This window comes from Strix uralensis, chromosome 27 (genome assembly GCF_047716275.1).
Source record: "Strix uralensis isolate ZFMK-TIS-50842 chromosome 27, bStrUra1, whole genome shotgun sequence".
Classification (NCBI taxonomy): domain Eukaryota; kingdom Metazoa; phylum Chordata; class Aves; order Strigiformes; family Strigidae; genus Strix; species Strix uralensis.
Window position 1 is genome coordinate 2,587,443 of NC_133998.1, and position 17,334 is coordinate 2,604,776.

Consider the following 17,334-nt stretch of genomic DNA (forward strand, 5'->3'; position numbering starts at 1 on the left):
TTGTGGAGTTTCACTGCTTCAGCAGGACAGGGGGCAGCAGGACAGGAGACGTTCCAGCCCGCGGCCTCATCTGGTGGCAGGGACAGACCCCGGGTGTCTCCCCTGCGTCCTGAGTTAGGCCTTGGCAAAGCTGAGGCCAGTTAAGCGCTCGGGGTTTAGCATGCTGGTGACAGTGCAAGCCCAGCCTAGTGCTGTTTCCAATTTACCCTTTTAGCCAGTAATTTCACCAGTAGAACAACGCTGAAGTCAGCCAGGCGATGTATTTAAACTCCGCAAGCGCTGGCCACGCCACTTTCTCAGCTAATTTGTGGTAGGATTCTTAAAATGCGATGGAGGCCCTGCTGCACGGCTCGAGCTGGGTTTGTAGGTGGTGGAAGCAGGTCGCAGCAGCCTCACCCCGCTCATCTTCCTCAGCGTGTTTTTTTGCTCAAGCTCTAAAACCCCTGGTGGAGCCACCCGCTGCCCCACGGGTGTCACCGTCCCTGCGCCCTCGGCCGTCCCTGAGCTCACTACAGCCGCCCCTCCCCAGCGAAAGTTTTGGTTTCTTAGAACAGCTCTGACTGCCACAAAGATTAAAACAGGTTTTTATTAGAAATGTTTGCTGTACAACAGAGAAATGGCTTCAGTTTGCTTTCAGGGAGCCTGTACAGCGCTCGCTGGAACAGGCCCCAGAAACACAGAAAGCACAGTGACCAGAGGATGGAAAATGAACAGTGGTCTATAAATCACCAGCAGTTGATGCAGATCTCAGTGTCTAGAAGTACCATCATCTTCCCTCACTCCTGAAACCTAACGCAGTGTCCCAGCCCTATTCTGGGAGTTGATCTACGTTACTGGGCCTGGCTGGCCCGTTAACTCTTCACAGCATTTGTCTTACATTCAGTTAAGAAATGTCATTGTTGCCTCTTAAATAAGCGTTGGGATTCTCTCTCCTCACCCAACTGTTCCCGAGAACATCTAAATCAAATGCCCATTTTATGTACAGTGAGGATGGCGGGTGTCAGCTCTACCTCTGCACGAGGACGCTCTGGACAGTCCTGGAAGGCAAACGGTTGCCAACTGTTGGCTACCGAGGGCGGCTGGCAGAGCCGGCGTGTCTCGCTGCAGCACTGCAAGTTTGTTTGCTAGAAGTGACTGAACGTTGGCAGAATTCCCAGCGTTGTTTATAGAGGGGTTGACTTTGCACGTTGAAGGGTTCACTAATGCTCAGACTCAGCTCCCCGGGGGTTCAACGGGGACCTTGGTGCCCCCGACACCGGCTGGCAGGAGCTGTGGCCTGTGCTGGGGGAGCCCACGGCTGCTCTGCTCAGCCCACACCACGGAAAAGGAAACGTCGGCTGCAGTGCAGCCCCGGTTATCCTGCTGCCGAGCCCGCAGCACGTCCGTCTGTCCTCCCTCGAGCAACCAGACAGACGGGTCTCTTTCACAGTAAGTAAAGCTGCTGCGTACCCCACTAGCGTGTCAGGAACATGCCCCTGCACTGAGGTAAAGCAGAGCAGGCTTGTGAGGATTAAAATGCACTTTAAAGTCATCTGAGGACACTAATTCCCTAAAGCACAAGCTCTCGTATGTTCCTGCTTTTAATCCCTCATTGCTGCTTCCATTAGAGCTGCCATCTGCTTCCACCCTGCCCTCAGCTTATTACACAGGACAGCTGCCCCTCTGCTGATTTTGGTAATTGCTGGAACAAGCACCTGGAACCTTTGAAGGGAAAGGGAGTATCTGGGGAGGGTAAGGAAAAACCTTGGCTTTGAGGTTAAAATAAAGCATCGGTGACATCTGCGACTCTCCTGGTACCCAGCAGCATGAGGTAAAGAGGGGAGGCCAGGCCACTAAAGCTTGCACTACGGGCTCTTGTTTTGGCATTAATTCCCAGCCAAAGAGGAGGAGACCCAAACCTTCCTGCCAAGCCCAGGCTGCTCCTCCCCACCTCGCTCCCTGCTCGCCAGGCAGGGCACAGCCCAGAGCTGCAGCCCCCGAATCTCAGGCTGAGCCCTTGTGCTGCCATTACCTGCCCCGGCCGTGAGCCGAGTTCCTTCTGTCACCAACCGTCTGCCAGTGGGACCTGGGCCCTTCCTGGTCTGGCTCCAGGGGAGCTGCTGCAGCCACCTGCCCCCTGAGGCAGGAAACTGGGTCTCCTGGAGCCCTGGGTACAGGTGTGGGGTGTGTATTCCCCTCCCTCATCTCTGGGCAGTTTTCCTTTGTGCAGCCAGAGCCATGGCTGAAGGGGAGATGTTCCTTAATGCTTATCTCTTCGCTGCAGGAGCTGCAGGGACAGCAGCCCTTCCCCGGCAGCTCGCTCTGACCTTGGCAGTTTTCTGGTCTCTCCCTTTGGACACTCACAAAAGGGGAGAAAAAGCTGCAGCAACGGCTCAGGAATGAAGCCTTAACGCCCAGCTGTCAAATGCTCCCTGGGCTTCACTTCTGCATGCCCTGAAGCTCCAACATCCAGCCCAAGGGGAGCAGTTGGTGTCTTTACAAACCTCTCCATCTGGCTTTCTCCTCTGGGAAGCTGAATAACTTCACAGTTTAGCCCAGCCCACAGCACTGCAGAGGGAGGTTGGATCATGACACAGATCTCTCAGCCCTGTCTTGGCTCCCTGGTGCTTTGCAGCCTCGCTCCCCAGTGCAGTTGGGAGGGTGCTCTAAGGGGCTGCAGCCTGGGCTTCATCAAGGCTCTAGGAATTAGCACCTCCTGCCCAGAGAAGGGAAAAGAACAAAACAGCCCCAAAATGCAGGTGCTAGGGGCTGCAGAGGCACTGTGACAGGGGGGAGGTGTGGCTGAGCTCTCCCCATTAAGGGAAGGCTTCCCCCCTCTTCCTTGCTCAACAGCTGGGCCACCAGGCTCTGCCAGCAACGGAAGGGGCTTTGCAGTGACCAGGAGAGGGCATGACAGGGTTAACCCTGCAAGCACAGACACGAGTTCAGTTGGAGCATCCTCTTACATCAAGGGGATGAACCACCCTCCCTGGCTCCTCCTGGGGACTGCAGGAAGATCCTGAGCCAGAAAAGCTGAGTAGCTCCCTGTAGGAGAGGGACAGGGAGGAAGAGGAGGGCTAGAGCTGGCCCAGGACTGGCCCCAGAAGCTCCAGGCAGGGAGGATGGCAGGTGCCAGGAGCTCTGTTCCCTCCCTGCAGCTGCTGTCTGCCGGGAGCAGTTAAGACTGGCTGCCTCCACAGCTGGGGCAAGTGAGAATGTGCAGTGAATTCCCTTTAAAAAAAAAAAAAAAAAACAAAATTATTTGGCTAATAAATTAAAAAGTCACTTGGTCACTGCTGTGGGGAAGTGCTGCTGTTCTTCCCGGGGGGGTGCTTCGGGGTGACCCTGGGGCCAGTTCACCCAGTTCAGCCCAGGTGAGGGGATTATTGCTTGCGTGTTCCCAGCTGGAAGCGGGCTTCCTCGGAGATCCCATACTGCTCCAGGGGGTCCTGCAGCGAGAGCACAGGGAGGGCACCAGTGAGATGCAGAGAAGGGGGGGAGGCCAGCAGGACTGTCCCTCTGGTCCCAGTCACGTGCCGGATTTACCCCAGTCCCACCCCTGGCTGCTGTTTCCAGTGCAGAAAGTCACACAGCCCTGGGGAGGACACAGCAGATACCCAAGGCCCAGGGGCTGTGCTCAGGCCATGCTGGCACAGGGGTGCCCAGCTGAGCTGTAGCCCCCCTCTTGCCTCGAGCAGGGATGCTCTGAGGAGCCTGGCAGGGGGGTGAGCAGCATCTCAAGCCCTGGACGTGCTGATCTGGCCAGCGCTGCCTGTGAACCCTTCTGCAAAACTGGGGGGAGTTGGGGCTAGCCCAGGCCAGGCTTCTCCAGCCACAAACCTCGGGCCACTGGAAGAGCACACGTGTGAGGGCTGGAGCTGAGCACAACTCTCGGGTCTGGCTGTTGAGATCACGGCTTCAGGAACTGGCTTACCCCAGGATCTCATTCCTACATGTGGCAGCAAACAGCCTTGGGCAGGGCAGTTGGCAGCAACACCTGAGCTCACCAGCCCCTGCTCCAGTCCAAACCCATCGGTCACCACCTGACAAGCTGAATTCAAGGCACTCACCTTCCCTGTCATTTTCTGGATCTCATTCCGGTAGAAAATCAAACTCCTCCTCATGAACTCATAGCTGTAAGACAGGAACAGACCATGTGCAGGCTGAGCAGAAAAGGATGTGGAGAAGTTTCAGATGCTATTTAGAGCTGAAGGGAAGCTTGCTTGGGAGGAGACAACCGCTTCCCTCCCTGGCTTCACCACAAGCTGATCCCAGAAAACAAACAGCACAGAGCGCGCAGCACTGGCCTCGCGCTGGTGGCTCGGCCTACCTGGCTCGCTTGAGTGCCTCAATCCACTCCTGACACTGCTCCTCACTGTCGCATTCGAAGCAGTATTTCCTCTCTGGCTCCTCAATGAAACCTGCCAGCGTTAAGGAAAAGGCTTAAGGGACGTCCTGGCAGAGCTGCCTATGCTCTGCTGTCTCCCTCCCAGCAACAGCCAGAACCTGCCAGGCCACAATTAGCATCCAACTAAGATGTCTGTGAACAAGGTGATAACCTTGGCCTTCGCCCCTATTCCTTACCCCGCGTGGCTCCCAGCTGGCCCGGAGCAGCTGCCTACAGCCTCTGTCAGCTTAGAGTAGCCAAAGACTTCAGAGAGGAAAGAGCAGCTTCTCCAACTGAGAGCGACAGCTTGGAACTGAACTGGACCAACATGGCCAGATTCGGGGCTGAAACTCCCCGAGCTTCCTTGCAAACAGTCCCCAAAGATTTAGAAATCAAAGTGGAAAATGGCCTCGAGAAAGTGATTTTGATACATGCAGAGGGCAGCCACCTGAGGAGTTAAACAGCACTCAGAGAAGGCACCGACCTGTCTTTGCTGGAGGCTTTTGGGAATTTGGTACTGTGCACAGTGGAAAGCAAGTCCCCGTGCAACTCCAGTTCTTTACCAAGACAGAATCAGGACACCTAATTAATTACATTGTCCCCAGAGCTCTGCTCTTTAGTACACAGTCCACAGAGATCTGGGCTGCTGCTGAGAAATAACTGGGTCAGACTGCATCCAAACCCCTCAGGGCTGCCGTGTGGGGACACAACCTGACACCTCCCGCCATCAGTCTTAACACTTTTCTCAGGAATCCTCATTCACCAGAGCCCCCGACAGTCCTAAAGCCCCAGAAATTTAGAGAAATCGGTATCTTCAGGCTGTCTGAGGGTCCTTTGGAGATGGCGAGAACTCCCGGCTAGAAGAGGAGACAAGGCTCTGCACAGAGAAGCAGCTGTGCCTGACAACCAGGCCAAAAGATACGGGGATGGCCTTGGAGAAACATCCTGTTATTTTCGCCACATACCTCTCGCACAATGATTAGTCGTTGGATGAAAGGCTGCTTACAAAGGACGACACACCACGAGCCAGCTGGAGCCACGGCTATCAACACAAGGACAAACAGCGTGGCGGGAGGACTGGTGCTAGATTAGCCCGACAGATGGTTTATCTGAGGCTCACTTTTTTTTTTTTTTTTTTGATAAAATGCAATAGCACAGAAGCAGCAATCTGTCAATACCAAACCCTCCCAGAGAGGGATTTCCACAAGCACTAAGCCATGGTCCGTCTGTTGTTACTGCTTCTCTCCTCACATGCAGCTGTGCAAATCAGACAGATTGTTTCAGCCGGTGATGAAATATCACTGTCCTTGGGACGGGGCACGGCCACGCCGGAGTAACAACGGGCAGCTGGGGAGGAGAAGGGCCAAGGAGCACTAACCCCACTGAGGAGAAGGGCTGAGGAAAAGGGCTGAGGAGCTCTAACCCCTGTGAGGAGGAGAAGGGCTGAGGAGCTCTAACCCCTGTGAGGAGGAGAAGGGCTGAGGAGCTCTAACCCCGCTGAGGAGGAGAAGGGCTGAGGAGCTCTAACCCCTGTGAGGAGGAGAAGGGCTGAGGAGCTCTAACCCCGCTGAGGAGGAGAAGGGCTGAGGAGCTCTAACCCCGCTGAGGAGGAGAAGGGCTGAGGAGCTCTAACCCCACTGTTACCAGAGGGAAAAGCAGGAACTAAGGAGAAAAACATTTCCTTTTATGTAGCACTATTTTCCACAAGAGAAATGCAAAGGGAACGCATCTGCAGAACTCACTGATCGAGAAGACATTCTCCTCCTCTTTGGTGATCCTGCAGTGTTCCAGCAGCAGAGCTCCAATGGGCTGGAAAAGACCCGGAGAGAGGGTTTAGCCCACATCATCCACCAGTGCCACACTGAGAACCCACACAGGTTGCCCGGTGCCTTTTAAGCAAGTTTCATAACACGGTGCTACCTTTCAGGTAATTCAGTCTAATTGTGTGAATGTTCCATGTTCTTTTAATCAACCTTTTTGTGTCTGCTGACATGCTTCACTGTGCTAGTCTCACCTCTAACACTTTGCATTCATTAATTAGGTGTTAAACATTTCTACTTGCTCAGATTCAGCCTGGGCTTTAGCATTTGTTTCTGTGATGCGAAGGCAGTGAAGGAGTTTAATTCCTTGCTCAGGAAATCAAATGAAGATGAAATATTGAACGTGACACACAAAACAACTCACATTGTACTTCCTAAGGGCAGTCCTCGAGCCTTGCAAGAGGTTAAGAACAGTGTGTTGATGAACTAGGACAGCTCAGGATAAACAAACCACAGGTACTATTTGCTCACCAGCACACACTGAGCAAGGACATGAGAACTGAAGGGTGATACGAGCCATAAACAAAAGCAACTCACAAGGGAATTCTTTTGTCCAAGCTAAATAAAACGTGAGAGGCAAACGAGGCAGCAGGGAAGACACTGAAAAACCTGATTTACTCTGTATTTCTGCCACAACGGTTTTACACCAGCACCCTCCTGCTGAACTATTTTTGCTCCATTCAGGAACAGCACCTCCCCGCCATCGGAACACACACCAGCACTTACAAAGAACCACCAGAAAAGGAGAGAGCGGAGCAGCGCTGGGTGGCCGCGAGGGAGATGGGCCGTGTCCTCAGGGCCTCATCCTGCACCAGCACCGCAGCTCAGCCTTTACACAGACACCTGCCAGAGCGACTGCTCAGCACCTCGCCCCCTCCCCCCCGCCCCCCCCCGGAGTGGCTGCAGCTCCAGTGAAGCAGCGACTGGCAACTGCACTTCAGCAGAAAGGAGAAACGGGTATTTCTGAAAACAGGAGCGCAGCCATTATCAGGGTAAAACATTTATGATGGACTAAGTCTAAAAATGCCACTAAAAGCTTTCCAGTTCCTTTGTCTTGTCAGCATGCACACAGCACCTTTCTTCACACACATTAACATTGCTTTCGTATTAATTTTCCACCAAGAGAATCTTTAGCAACAGTCATCAAGGGATTCATTAAAAGTCACCAGATCTCAGCAGCAGCAAAGCCAGAAACAGAACCTGAAGGTCTCATCCCTCTTCTTTTTTCCTAGACCTAAGCAGGGCTTCTGCATGCACAAAATAACAATACTGACAGGGTATGGCCACAAAAGTTTCCCAGCAACAGTGAGCATTGTATGCAAGTAAAATTCCTGGCATAAACCAGAACAAACAATGCTAATTCTTTTCCTGGCAGAGCAAAATATCAGCTTCCCCTCACAGTTTGGCATGATAAAGCACAGTCCTACAAACAAACGTTACAGACTCCACCTTTGTGGTTTTGGGGCAATGGTTATGTTTAGAAGATTCCTTCCAAGCTCAGAGAAGCACCTGGGTGTGGTTAGATGGCAGCGCTGCTTCTCACCCCTACGAGTTTTTGCTGAGTTGATGGAAAAGGAAACGTGGGCGCCGTGTCCTGGCTCTGGCAGCCTGTTACTGTATCACTTCACACAGCCCACGCAATCAGTTCACACAAAAAGAGAGAGGGAGGAAAACAAACAACAATAAAGCAGATTCCATACCTCCGCTTCGTCTGTCCGGAAGTAGAAGAGAAAGTTGACAACAAGCTTCACGAGGCGTTTCTTTAACACTGCAAAGAAAAAGAGTGTTGAGGTGGGTGGAAGGGCCGAACCAGCCTGCACGGGGGGGCGGAGGGGAGCCCCTTCCACGGCACCGATTCAACCAAACCCCTGGGGAAGCTCCGGTACAGTTCAGTCTTTTGCTCCTCCAGGAGCTCGTGACACCCAACCGGCTCGGGCAGGGCCCCCTCTGCACCGACCCCGCCAGGCTGCCCTCGGCTGAGCTGCAGACACAGGGTGACAAAGTCACTTTGCAGCTTCTTGAGTGGCTTTTGGGCAGAGCCCACAGCATCGCACCACTGACATGCACACAACACGGCCAACGGGACCTCAGCCACCCCCAGGGAGGGCTCCAAATCCTGGGGGAGCCCCTGCCTGGGGCTGTCAGCACAGGTGTCACCTCTGAGGGACAAAGTCCATCAGAATGCTGCAGGTCCTTGGGTGGAGGAAAGGCCTAGGCCAAGGGTGGGACTTTCTTTAACGCTCGTGCTCCAGTGCTGGTTTGCAAGGAAATTCACTGGGAGATTTGAGGAGAAAGTCTCTTCCTCCGATGTCGTGGTCCCTGTGGCCCTTGCCAGCCACGCTGTCCCCAGCTGCACCCCACCCCTCCAGCCCAGCCACAGCAGCTCCACTCCAGCCCCCTGATCCTGTACCCCCTGGACTGGATGTCACCACTTGTGCTCCCCAGACCTACATACCAGTCCTCCCAGTCCGTTCCTAGTCCTGCCTCCCAACACCCCCAGTCCTAAACCCCCCAACTCCTGCCCAGCACTCTAAGTCCTGTCCTCGTCCTACCCCCACTTTCTCAGACCTGATTCTCCAATACCACCAATTCCCAGAATCACAGAATCATCCAGGTTGGAAGGGACCTTGAAGATCATCTAGTCCAACCGTTAACCCAGCACTGACAGATCCCAACTCCACCAGATCCCTCAGCGCTGGGTCAACCCGACTCTTCAACCCCTCCAGGGATGGGGACTCCCCCCCTGCCCTGGGCAGCCCATTCCAACGCCCAACAGCCCCTTCTGCAAAGAAATCCTTCCTAAGAGCCAGTCTGACCCTGCCCTGGCGCAGCTTGAGGCCATTCCCTCTTGGCCTGGCGCTGGTTCCTTGGCTCAAGAGACTCATCCCCTCTGCACCCTCCTTTCAGGGAGTTGGAGAGGGCGATGAGGTCTCCCCTCAGCCTCCTCTTCTCCAGACTAAACCCCCCCAGTTCCCTCAGCCGCTCCCCATCAGACCTGTGCTCCAGACCCTGCACCAGCTCCGTTGCCCTTCTCTGGACACGCTCGAGTCATTCAATGGCCTTTTTGGAGTGAGGGGCCCAAAACTGAACCCACTCATCGAGGGGCGGCCTCACCAGCACAGAGGCAAGATCCCTTCCCTGTCCAAATTCTCCCACCCCAGGGCTCCCAGTTGTCCCAGTCCCTCTCCCACAGCCCCTCTAGCCCTGTCCCCTCCAGTTATCCCCCGCCCCGCCCTACACTTCCACCAGCCCCCCCCCCCCCCCAGTCCTTCCCCAGCCCCCCCTCACCGCTCCCCTTCTTGGGCACCCGCATCAAGATCTCGGCCGCCTTCTCGGCGGGCTGCCGGGCCAGGGACAGCAGCTCCCGCTCGTTGTACCGCATGGCGAGGCCCTACGGCCGCCCCATAGCCCGGCCGCACCCGCCGCCCGCACCAGGAACTGCTCCCGCCCGACCCGGAAGTTCTCGCCCCGGAAGTGCTCTCACCGGAAGCAGGAAGCATCGCGCGGGGCGGGGGGGGGGCAGCGCGCATGCGTGGCGCGGGAGCGGGGCTGCGCGCACCGGTACGGGCCGGGGGGGGCGCTGAGGGCCTTGTCGGGGGGCGTGTGGGGCCTTGATTGTTCCTGAGGGCTGTGGGGGGGGGGGGTGACCCTTGCTGAGGGGCGCTTGGGGAGTGTTTGGGGGGGATTAACCCTCCTTAAGGTGTTGCGGGGTGGCCCTTGGTGAGGGGCTGGGGGTGTTTGGTGGGGGGATGATCCTCGCTGAGGGGCTGGGGGGCTCTTGGGAGGGTGGGGTTGACCTTTACTGAGGTGTTGGGGGAGGGCTTTGGCTCTTCCTGAGGGGCTGCGGGTGTTTGGGGGGGCTTTGACCCTTGCTGAGGGTCTGGGGGGTGTTTGGGGGGGCTTTGACCCTTCCTGAGGGTCTGGGAGGTGTTCGAGGGGGGTTTCACCTTTGCTGAGGGACTGGGGGTGTTTGAGGAGGGGGTTGATCCTCCCTGAAGGCCTGGGGGAGTGTTTGGGGGGAGCTCTGACGATTGCTGAGGGGCTGGAGGGTGTTTGAGGGGGGCTTTGATGCTTGCTGGGGAGTGTTTGGGCTGGGCTTTGACCCTTGCTGAGGGTCTGGGGGGATTTTTGAGAGGGGTTGGGACTTACTGGGGGTGTTCGAGGCCGGACTTTTACTCCTGCTGAGGGGCTGGGGGGGTCTCTGTGGCCTTCCTGCAAAGGTCTTGCCCTTGCTGGGGGATTTGTGTATGTGTGTGGGGAGGTGTGTGGGGTCTCGGGGACCTCACTTGGGGGTTGGGGACAGTGTGCGGAGGCCCTGACCTTGCTGGGGGCCTTGGTGGGGGGCTCTGGCCCTCGCAGAGAGTTTGGGGCTGCGTGGGGGTGGCTCTGGGGCCTTGGGGGGGGCATTGGGGTGGTGGGGCAGCGCAGAGCCTTGGTGGTGGAGAGGGGCTTTGGCCTGTGGCAGGTTCTGGGGCTCTTTGCTGTCAAGGTGGAGGGTTGGAGACTCCAGGGAAAGCTCCTGTTTTGGCAGGGGGGCTGGGGGGAGTCAGTGGTGGGGCTGCTGTGCCTCGCAGGGGCCCAGCTGAGCTTGGGGAGGAACACATCTCTGCGTAGAAGAAGCAGCTGAGGAGATGAGAAGGGGGCTTGTTAGTTTGGATCATTTTACTTCTACTTAACTTAGTACCAGTGGTACAAGACCTGCTCCATTTGAAATTGGGTTCCGGGGTGAGTGTCCAGGGCATGGTTTGTGCTGTTCTCACGTCCTTACTGACGGGTCTAAATAGTGATGTGAACTCCAGGTTAGGAAGAGCATTTGTTATCACTCACATTGCTTTTCCTCATTTTTCCAGACTCTCTTTCTCCAAAAGTAGCTGAAGCACAGAAGTCCCCATCATGGATTTTCAGCACCGTCCTGGAGGTAAAACTGGAAGCGGAGGCGTAGCCTCTGCCTCAGAAAGTAACCGTGACCGCAGGGAGAGGCTCCGGCAGCTGGCTTTGGAAACCATCGACATCAACAAGGTGAGCCTTGGCCTCTCCGTGCCTAGGAAAGAAAAGACCCGGGGCTCCTGTCCTGCAGACTGTTGTGGGGATAAGTTTGGAGCTTTCTCTGAGCGAAATGGCTTGGAGGGTGAGAGGTTTAGTGGAGAGTTGTGGATTGGAATGAAATACTTCTGTTTCTGGTAATGTGGGACTTGAATGAGAAACATTTGTGGTGGGGCTGACCAGAGAGGTGCCAGCAGTTGTGTATTCAAGTAGCTGTTACTGTGTTATTTTCAGTCTTCTTGGGACTGGTTTTGTTTTGCTGTTTCTTGCCTGCAGTTGCGTATGCTGTCACCAATTAACAAAGCTGCCATTGTTTCTGTGTTCGTTGTCCTAAAGCAGTGTTATGCTTATTCATTTAAATCTATGAACTCGCTTCTTCCAGTGCAGCAACAGTTCGGCAGTATTTTGATTTTTCTGTTGTTTTGCCACGTATTTTGCTTGTAACTTTTTAATAATTCTCTTTCTAGGACCCTTATTTTATGAAAAATCACTTGGGCTCTTATGAATGCAAGCTTTGCCTAACGCTGCACAACAATGAGGTGAGTTGAAGGGCTGTCTGTCTTGATCTCGGCAGCAGGTATTTTAGAATAATAGTGCAAGAACCTGGGACGTGCCTGCTGACTGACTGCTGAAGAGATGATGGGTGGGTAGTGGCTTCTCTGTGTTAAGCCTGACAGTTTATGACAGTTCAGCAGTTGAGAGCAATCTGCAATTTTTGAGTAAGATTCCTCTCTGCTAAGGATTAAAATATCCTTGTCAATGTGTGATATAGTCTCTCCTCTGTGACAAGTACCTTTCAGTGTAGGAACAGTCTTGTCTTCGTTTAACTTCCTTCCACCTTGTTTTTTATTTCAGGGAAGTTACTTAGCACATACCCAGGGGAAGAAGCATCAGACCAATTTGTAAGTCATTCTCCACTGTAGTTTTATTCTCCATTACCTAAGCACTTTAAAATGATGATTGTGGGCATCTGTAAATCTTGAGCTCCATTATACAGTAGCACACTGTGCTCCAATGTTCTTTGACTGTGCGTGTTTCCTAGTGAACAGCGTGACACTAGCCAGGAGGTACAGACAAAAAAACAGTGCTGACAAGCTCCATTTCGAGCTCAATTCAAAGCCAGTTGTGGGATTTCTGAAGGAAGGGGGAGAAAGAGTTTTAAAAGCAAACTGTCTGAGTCTAGTTATAAGAATCTGGTTATGTGAATACAGGGTGGGAGAAGTTTGTAAGCTTTATTTTAAGAAATCCAGTTTGCTTTGGTTTAGATGATTAGTTCGTGGGGTTTTTTTGTCTTTTGTTTCAAGAAGTGAGTCTTCTCAAATCCATCCGTGGAGGGGGGCACCAAGGTCATCTTGGGGGTGGATAGATAATTGAGATGACAGCCTTTAGTCAGGGGAAGGCAGGGATACAAGTGGCCTGTAGTGGTGCATGGAAGAGAAATAGCAGGTTTTCCTGGCTTTCTGTGAAGTGCTGAATATTCTGTGGTGAGGGATTCAAACTGCTCCTGGTGTATCCCTTAGAAACAAGCGCAGCTAACCTGTTCTAATTTGACACATTTCAAATTAATCCAGGGCCCGTCGTGCTGCCAAGGAAGCGAAGGAAGCCCCTGCCCAGCCTGCACCAGAAAAAGTCAAAGTGGAAGTGAAGAAATTTGTGAAAATTGGACGGCCGGGTTATAAAGGTATGTCAGGGGTGTCTGTCACAGGGGACACCTCCTGCCGGCTGGAGCTTGCCTGAAGTGCAGTGCTGTGGATGTGAATTATTAATTAGACTTTTTAGCAGATCTGTCCATGAATAAGATATGGGCTTATCTCCTGATGTCCTTTATTGTTTAAATTACCCACGGAACATCTCTTTATTGCTGACAGTCGAGTGAGAACCATTTTAATAATAGATTGGTATGTCTCAGTCTTTCAGCTCTTATTAGCAGTCATGCAGGAGGTGATGACATTGTTTCAGCCTCTCTTCTCCTTTTATTGTGTTGTACCATCTTTCACTAATGCTCATAAATCACTCATTGCATATATAGCTCAAATTTTTTCTCTGAACTCCTCATTGTTTTGTTTCGGCCTTCAGTGCACAACTTCATTTCTTTATCTCCCAGCCTTGTTCTGTGGTGCACAGTGTCTTTGCCCCACAGCAGCTGAATTTTGGTAGAGATCCTTAGTAGCTTTGGTTAAAGACAATGTGGCATTTTGTTTGATAAATGGGAGAAAGATCATGTAATACTTTGTAGCTGGAAGCTTTGTGTGTTTCCTAGGGCAGAAGTATTGTTGCTATATATTGTTGCTGCTATGTCATGGACTGAGATTTATTTTCTTTACAGTGACCAAACAGAGAGATCCAGAAACAGGCCAGCAGAGCCTTCTCTTCCAGGTAAGGGCCCTGTGAAAATTCTTGGTATCTGGGTTATCCAGGTAAAAGTGCTGGTAAATGAGCAGTTCTTTGCAGGACTCATGAAATTAAAAAAAAAAAAAGGCCTTATTTTGCTAGTCCTCTGCTGTTGATTGTGTCAAGCAAATCCACGTTCGTAGTTGTCAAGCTGTTTCCTTTGGTGGCACTAAGTTTTCTCGATACGCTTCAGAGCTGGGGGATTTGTTTTGTACGAAGTGGGGGTGAAAAGGGGATGTTCTTCTTAATGCTGCTGTAACACCCCAACAGATTGATTATCCGGAGATTGCAGAAAGCATCATGCCTCGTCATCGGTTCATGTCGGCCTATGAGCAAAGGATTGAGCCCCCTGATAGACGCTGGCAATACCTTCTGATGGCAGCGGAGCCCTACGAAACCATAGCTTTCAAGGTAAGGCTTGGGATTAACTGATTGTTGGGAAAGTTCCATTTCCATGTTTTCCAAGACTGTAATTCCCAGTGAACACTATTACAGACTTCTATTCTAGCCCTCAGGGGGTTAATGGAGTGGAGAGGGGAGTCAAGAAGACATGACTGGAAGTCGTTAAACCCTCCTGAGAATTAGTGGAGGACTCTGGCATGAAAACTAGGCTGTGTGCTGAGCTCTGGGGAGCCATTGAATTCTCAGGGTCTGGCACAGAAAGGAGCCTTCTGGGCTTTGCTCCTCAGCCTTTTTGCAGATGTTGAGAGGGTTTTTGGCCAGCACACTTGTCCTTGACTGATAGGGAAGTAACTTCTTTCCTGCCCCCATCTCTATCTAATAACATCCGAGACCAGCGCGTCTCACAAAGGCCTGGAATAACTGTGCTTATCTTGCAGGCTCTGGTGCTAAAAAGGGCTATTGAGCTAATCTGGTGGTCCTAATAATAGTTCCTTATTCTTTTTTCTTGCAGGTGCCAAGCAGAGAAATCGACAAAGCAGAAGGAAAGTTTTGGACCCACTGGAACAGGGAAACCAAGCAGGTAGCTGGAGCACTGCAACATCTTTCTTAAGGCTTAAAGAGGGAGCAGGAGGTTCAGAGCAGCTTGTGGGGAAAGGCAGTGCAGGAAGAATGCACAGCAGTGATACCTGTGCTGGAGTTGGTGCTAAAATCTTCATTCCTTTGATACAACTGTGCAGTGACTCCTCCTGACAGAAGATCACCTCTGTGTGATCTCTGTGAGTGTTTAACCCGGGGACAGACTCTTGGTTGCCGTCAGCAGCGGCAGAACGGTGCATGAACGTGCAACACCGTGTCCTCTCGGGCTGCTCGCTGCCTGTTTCCTGCACGCAGCTGGCTGTGGGTGTCCTGTGGGAGAGCAGGGGGTACCGACCCTGTCACGGATGGCGTAGTGCTCAGAACGAGTTTCAGAGGAGTTTCAGTACTGGGCAGGACTGGTGCAAGTCGTGAATGGTGCCGGGGTGGAAAGGCAGCCACGATCTGCTCAGGAGAGATCCGAGCTCTGCTCCCGGGGCAGGGAGCTGTGTTGTGTGATGGCACAAAGTTGTCCTGAGGATTAATTGTTCCCTTTTCACTTTTCTCCTCTCTCCTCCCCAGTTCTTCCTTCAATTCCACTTCAAGATGGAGAAGCCCCCAGCTCCCCCAAACCTCCCTCCAGGGCCCCCAACTGTGAAGCGGCCTCCTCCGCCTCCCCTGATGAACGGCTTGCCCCCCAGGCCCCCGCTGCCAGACTCCATGCCGCCGCCGCCTCCGGGAGGCATGACTCTGCCTCCCATGCCTCCCTCCGGGCCGGTGCCACCCCCTCCCGTGCCACCTCAGCTGCCACCAGCACCCGGCGTGCCCCCCCCTGCTCCTCTGCCGCCCATGATGAGGCCACCCCTCCCCACAGAGGGGCCAGGCACTATCCCCCCTCCGCCTCCCTCCAACTGAAGCCCCTCCTGGACTCAGTCCTGCTGGACTCCTCTAGCTCGTATCTTTTTATATGCAGATCACGACCAATTCAGAGAAATATTTCTGTTTTGTATGCCTGTGAATTTGACTAAATCCTGTAGGTTCATTAAAAGGTTTTCAATTTTCCTTCTCTATGCTTTCCTGTGTTTTGGTTAAAAATGTTGCCGTGTGTTCACTTTCTTTAGCCCTTAGATATATAAACCATTCCCAGTCTGGTTACAGGTTGGAATTCCCCAAAGAGGAGGCAAAGGATTGGAAATTTCTAGGCACTTCACCTCCTTCTAACTGAATCACTGCATCAACCGCGGCTCAGCTGTGTTGGCTTTAACATATTACCCCGCTTAGGCTGCTTGATGTGTAGCCCATAAATTACCAGCCAGTTAATTAGTCATTATTCAGCCCAAGCCCTTTATCAAGCTGTTCAGTCAGGGATGGGGAGACTTGTCATAGACACACGGAAAGGATTCTGGTCCTGCAGCACCAGTAATCGGGGCAGAATGAAGGACAAGCCGGATTTTCTAAACCCAGTTTTCTCTGTTTTCCCGCTGAATTACGGCCGCAATCAGAAGAGCATCACTCCTGCTGCCTTTGGAAACCTCCCTTCTCCCGGTGCCAGAGCGCTGGACTGTAGTTCAGGTGGTGCCAGCTAAAAGCTGGAAACATCTCTACTGAGGAAATCAGTTTGGACGGCTGCTCAGGAGTCCTTGGAAAGTGCCAGACAAGATTTCATTGACAATTTTAGAAAGAATCATCCTTCCCCGGTACGCAGCTGCCGAGCTCCTACCCGCTGCTCGCTGCTCGTGCCAAACGTGGGTTCACAAACAAAGCGTCGGTGCTCTCGTCTGTGGCAGGGATCTCTGGGAATGTTTAGTCAAATGAAAGTACCAGAGCTGCAGCGGTATTAAATCTTAGTTTACTGTTATAATTTGTCAAATGTCTGTAGCATTACAAAGCACCTGCTCTCATGTATGATTTTTATTGTATATATCCTCCCACTAGTAGACTGGTTTTGGCAAGCTTTTAGTTCTCTGTGGTTTTATTTATACTAAATGTTTCCTTCAAACAATCATTTGGTTCCCATTAAAAAGTAGAAATTCTGACATTTCTCCTCTCTGTCCTTTCCAGGATTCATTTTGCTGAACTGGGGTGTCTCACCACGGGGCACCGGGGTGCTCGGTGGTAAAGGCATGGCTGGGGGCTGGGCTGCCTGACCCGGGCTTGCCCCTGGCCAGCGCCTGGCTCGTTTCACTAGCCACAGAGGAGGCTGTGCTGGCCGCAGCCCTGCAGCTGCGTGCCCCTTTGATGGGGGAATCAAGGTCTGTGCCGCTTCCACGGGCCTGACACGGGTCCCGCTCAGTCCCACCCGCAGTGTGTCCAGCTCTCGCTGGCTTTACCGCCGTGCTGGAAGCCCTTTGCCTCGAGCTGGGCTGGCCCGATGCCTGAAGAGGCTTGTGCGGGCGCGTGTCCTTTGTCACAGCTCCTGGAGAAGCGAGGTCACCTTCACCAGCCCCTCGGTGTGGTGCCTCTTGTCCCTCTCTGGTTCGGGTGCGCAGCCTGTTTAGGACGTGTTGTAGCCAGATCCTGAGCTCTGAACTGCAAAGTCTTGGAAACCCAGAGAAGGGTCTGAACGTGTGTTGGAACTTTTTTTGTGGGTACATTTCCCCCTGCCCTCTGTTGTCAAAAAAAGGATGGGGGGAGGTTTCTCTGCAGTGGATTAGGCAGGTGGCATCGGTAATTCCAAGTGTTACAGTGAGTATTGGCCTCTCGTAGAGGGAAAAGTCCTTAAAATACGTGTGTGGTGAG

General features: G+C 53.0%; 2 protein-coding genes across 4 annotated transcripts; one reads left to right on the top strand and one right to left on the bottom strand.

Annotated features, from left to right (window-relative positions):
• Window positions 1-568: 568 nt before the first annotated feature.
• PLEKHJ1 (pleckstrin homology domain containing J1) lies at window positions 569-9,643 on the bottom strand. 2 transcript variants are annotated; one of them, XR_012626541.1, is made up of 7 exons: window positions 9,475-9,643; window positions 7,887-7,954; window positions 6,109-6,175; window positions 5,332-5,408; window positions 4,310-4,400; window positions 4,050-4,113; window positions 569-3,428 (listed from the first exon to the last, which is right to left on the bottom strand). XR_012626541.1 is itself a non-coding variant. In XM_074851455.1 (6 exons), the coding sequence occupies exons 1-6, from the start codon at window positions 9,566-9,568 to the stop codon at window positions 3,363-3,365; spliced, it is 450 nt and encodes a 149-aa protein (XP_074707556.1). In that variant the 5' UTR covers window positions 9,569-9,643; the 3' UTR covers window positions 569-3,362. The 2 variants fall into 2 exon arrangements, 1 of the variants encoding a protein (XP_074707556.1); XM_074851455.1 differs by lacking the exon at window positions 5,332-5,408.
• A 65-nt stretch (window positions 9,644-9,708) lies between these two features.
• On the top strand, window positions 9,709-16,633 carry SF3A2 (splicing factor 3a subunit 2). 2 transcript variants are annotated; one of them, XM_074851622.1, is made up of 9 exons: window positions 9,709-9,747; window positions 11,037-11,205; window positions 11,697-11,768; window positions 12,085-12,131; window positions 12,801-12,910; window positions 13,556-13,605; window positions 13,891-14,031; window positions 14,534-14,602; window positions 15,178-16,633. In XM_074851622.1, the coding sequence occupies exons 2-9, from the start codon at window positions 11,080-11,082 to the stop codon at window positions 15,508-15,510; spliced, it is 948 nt and encodes a 315-aa protein (XP_074707723.1). In that variant the 5' UTR covers window positions 9,709-9,747; window positions 11,037-11,079; the 3' UTR covers window positions 15,511-16,633. The 2 variants fall into 2 exon arrangements, with proteins under 2 accessions (XP_074707723.1, XP_074707722.1); XM_074851621.1 differs by lacking the exon at window positions 9,709-9,747 and adding an exon at window positions 10,775-10,911.
• The last annotated feature ends 701 nt before the right edge of the window (window positions 16,634-17,334 follow it).